This window comes from Rosa rugosa, chromosome 2 (genome assembly GCF_958449725.1).
Source record: "Rosa rugosa chromosome 2, drRosRugo1.1, whole genome shotgun sequence".
NCBI lineage: Eukaryota > Viridiplantae > Streptophyta > Magnoliopsida > Rosales > Rosaceae > Rosa > Rosa rugosa.
This window is the reverse complement of record NC_084821.1, coordinates 599,683-602,539: the sequence shown is the minus strand read 5'-3', so window position 1 is coordinate 602,539 and position 2,857 is coordinate 599,683. Positions and strand designations below refer to the sequence as shown.

Sequence of the window (2,857 nt, the reverse complement as noted above, 5' to 3'; positions counted from 1 at the left end):
CCGTTTTTTCTAGTAGTGTCTATAGCAAAGTCTGCAAATAGTCAGCTACTTCAATGCGGACCTCGTCAAGTTCCTCTTGGGTGTATACTTTCTGAGTCTTCGCTGCCCACTATGAATATATTCAATAGCATAAGTCATAATCAACGGGTAAACTAGGATCCCAGATCTTAACCTGAAAGATTGCTGAAAGAATTAATATAACTCTTTACATGATAGACTCTTGTGAATGGAGTTGTATGGTAGAAGCAACTAAAAATGCGAAGCTCACCGTGCAGTCTGTGCTCCCACTGATGAAGAAACCTGCGTCTTCACGGTCACCCACTAGATCCCAAACTTCCCTCCTTGTTACACAATGTAGAGCAGTGATAGGGCCAGTATGGCCTCTAAGTACTCGAACATTGGTTTGGGTTTTCTTCTGTCCAGCTGCAGATAATTCTCGCTTACGAGATGTCCCATTTTCATTTGTAGCTTCATGACAAGAAATTATGGTGATGTATCGAAAAAACATAAAATGCAAGCAACTAATTTTAGCAACTGAAATACCTGGAGAGCCACCATCAGAAGTCCATTTGCGAACACGACTGAAAGAGTTTAATCTGGTTGAATTATCCCTGCTGAACATGCTCTGAACCCAACTCCTCCCAACACCGGAGGCCTCGGCAGGTTGCTGACTCTCAACTGCAGCATCTTTTGAACGTGGAGATGCTAATCCATGAGACATGGATTGGGCCTTGAAAGAACTGATTCCCCAGTAACCAATTTGTAGTTGTTGAACATGCGACAATAACCCCCTCAGCTTTATCTGAAAACCAGTGAAAAAGTTAAGGAACATCATCAGTTTATGAATTCAAGTGGAAAAGTGAAAGAAGAGGAAGGGGCAATAAAATAAAATAAAAAACACAAGGATACTACTGTAACTTGAGTAGAAACCAAAAGGAAACAAAAAATTTACTTACAAATTGTGTGTATCCAATGTTGTTCTTCTCAGCTATTGTTTCAATCATGTACCATGCATCAAGATCAGGAAGTCCTAGTCCAACCTTCATGATGATATAAACCAAATTTGTTATTATTAGTCTTTTATGCTCATATTACAAAAAGTAAATTAAGGAAATAATTAAGAGGTGCCAGGAAAAGTATAAATAGAGAAGAAATACAGAACCATGTGTAATTCCCACCAAAGATAGCTGATCAGTCACCAAAGAGGCATAGTTGGCCGACCTGTAACAACAATAGATGATAACAGTAAGCAAATACTACTTTGCAACAGATAATATTTCACATGGCGCCCTAGAAGTTTCTTGTTTCTTGTGCACTAAGCAGGAGAGTAAATAATATTGTGGCATAGTGATCTAAATGACAACAAAAGAAAAAAAAAACTTATATAGTATCCTCAGCTTCAATGGTACATTTTAATGTCAAAATTCTTAGTAACCAGATTCTTGATGTTTGTAAATAATGGTATTTTCCAATGTTTTCAAATGCGAAAGCGAAGGCGAATGCGACCACCTAGAGCCTCGCGAGGCGAGTGCCTCAAGGCGTTGAGGTGACCGCCTTTCCCGTAATTATTATAATAATACACTACATTTATAAATAATATGAATATACTTAAATAAGGTTTCAAACAACACCCATATAGGAAAATCCAAAGAATCAAGCTACATTTTACGCATTTCAAGAGTCAAGAAATCCCTAAATTACAAGAGTCAAGAAATAATTTTCAATGGTTAAGAGCAGAGCAACTAAAACCGATTTGGGCAAAAACCCAAACCACATTCAATGCCAAGCTGATCAGCCACAAACAATCAAGAAATCCGTAATTTCAAGAATCCATATATCCCTATATTTCGATACTTCAAACCAGAAATTAAAGCCATATCACTAAAAAACTCACACCAAAGTCATGAAGAATCTGAGTTCTTTACCTCAATGAAGCAGTCATGGAAAAAGAGACGCAGCAACTGAGACAAGACATTCCTCTGCTGGTCGTTTAATTAGAATATCTTCCAAGTTACTTTTCTCCAGTTCATGTAGTGGCCTGATTACTGGGTCCTGCAACACAAGTATTTTAAGCACTACACAAATTAAGACCAAGACATTTCTGCTAATTTCTTCAGAGTACTTTTGCTAGCAGAGTTTAATATTGTACTCTAACCAAGAAAGCACATGACCACATTTGACAGAGAAGTTTCAAGATAGTCGGACTAAGGACTTGTCTTTCCAAGAAGCACATGACCACATTTGAAGAATCATAATAATGGCACTCAAAGAATAAGAAACAATGGGTCCAGGACATATAAGAAAATGAGAATTAGGATACTATAAAGTAGAAAGACTCGAAAGAGAGGCCAAGTCTTCCAACAACCAAAGCATGCTCACCAAGGCCAAAAGAAGGGATAGTTGTTCATTGCTTCTGTAAGATAAATAAATAAAAGCAATGAATAAAACTACTTCAAGAATACATGGTGACCAGCACAATAAATACTATTTTCAAGCCATATAATGAATTATTCACTGTTTTTCTGATTAGTCTTGGTTTTCCTAACAATCTACCCAAAAAAAAAGAAGTGTATGGGGGTAGGGAATTGACAGATATTGGGACCAAATTGTGCTCGTGTCAATTTCAATTTATTTGGTTGAATAAACAAATCAAACATGACAAACTACGCAGTGGGGCAAGACCACCTTAAGGCTATGAACAATTTAATCGCTATAATTTGCATTCTGTGCACCCAAAAGCCCGTCCAATTTATGAGATGTTTAAACTTACAGACACAGCATAAGTGTGCACTCATGCAATCACAAAATATCAGATAGATCATAAGTGCAGAACACAGGATTGAGTAGTCTAAAAGAT

General features: G+C 37.2%; 1 protein-coding gene across 3 annotated transcripts; it reads right to left on the bottom strand.

The window, feature by feature from the left end:
• On the bottom strand, positions 1-1,109 carry LOC133733709 (DENN domain and WD repeat-containing protein SCD1-like). Of its 3 annotated transcripts, XM_062161351.1 has the most exons (4): positions 957-1,109; positions 544-802; positions 269-468; positions 2-109 (listed from the first exon to the last, which is right to left on the bottom strand). In XM_062161351.1, exons 1-4 carry the CDS (start codon positions 1,044-1,046, stop codon positions 20-22), a joined length of 639 nt encoding a protein of 212 aa, XP_062017335.1. In that variant the 5' UTR covers positions 1,047-1,109; the 3' UTR covers positions 2-19. The 3 variants fall into 3 exon arrangements, with proteins under 3 accessions (XP_062017334.1, XP_062017335.1, XP_062017333.1); XM_062161350.1 differs by having other exon boundaries at positions 1-172; positions 269-802; positions 957-1,105; XM_062161349.1 differs by having other exon boundaries at positions 269-802.
• Positions 1,110-2,857: the final 1,748 nt, after the last annotated feature.

What these genes read in the sequence shown, in the direction of transcription:
- LOC133733709 (XM_062161349.1), bottom strand. Translation starts at nt 1,046, where the DNA reads ATGAAGGTTGGACTAGGACTTCCTGATCTTGATGCATGGTACATGATT. An exon ending in ACATTGGATACACACAATTT is followed by an intron (nt 803 to 956) that starts GTAAGTAAATTT and finishes ACTGGTTTTCAG; the next exon opens with ATAAAGCTGAGGGGGTTATT. An exon ending in GTGGGAGCACAGACTGCACG is followed by an intron (nt 110 to 268) that starts GTGAGCTTCGCA and finishes ATATATTCATAG; the next exon opens with TGGGCAGCGAAGACTCAGAA.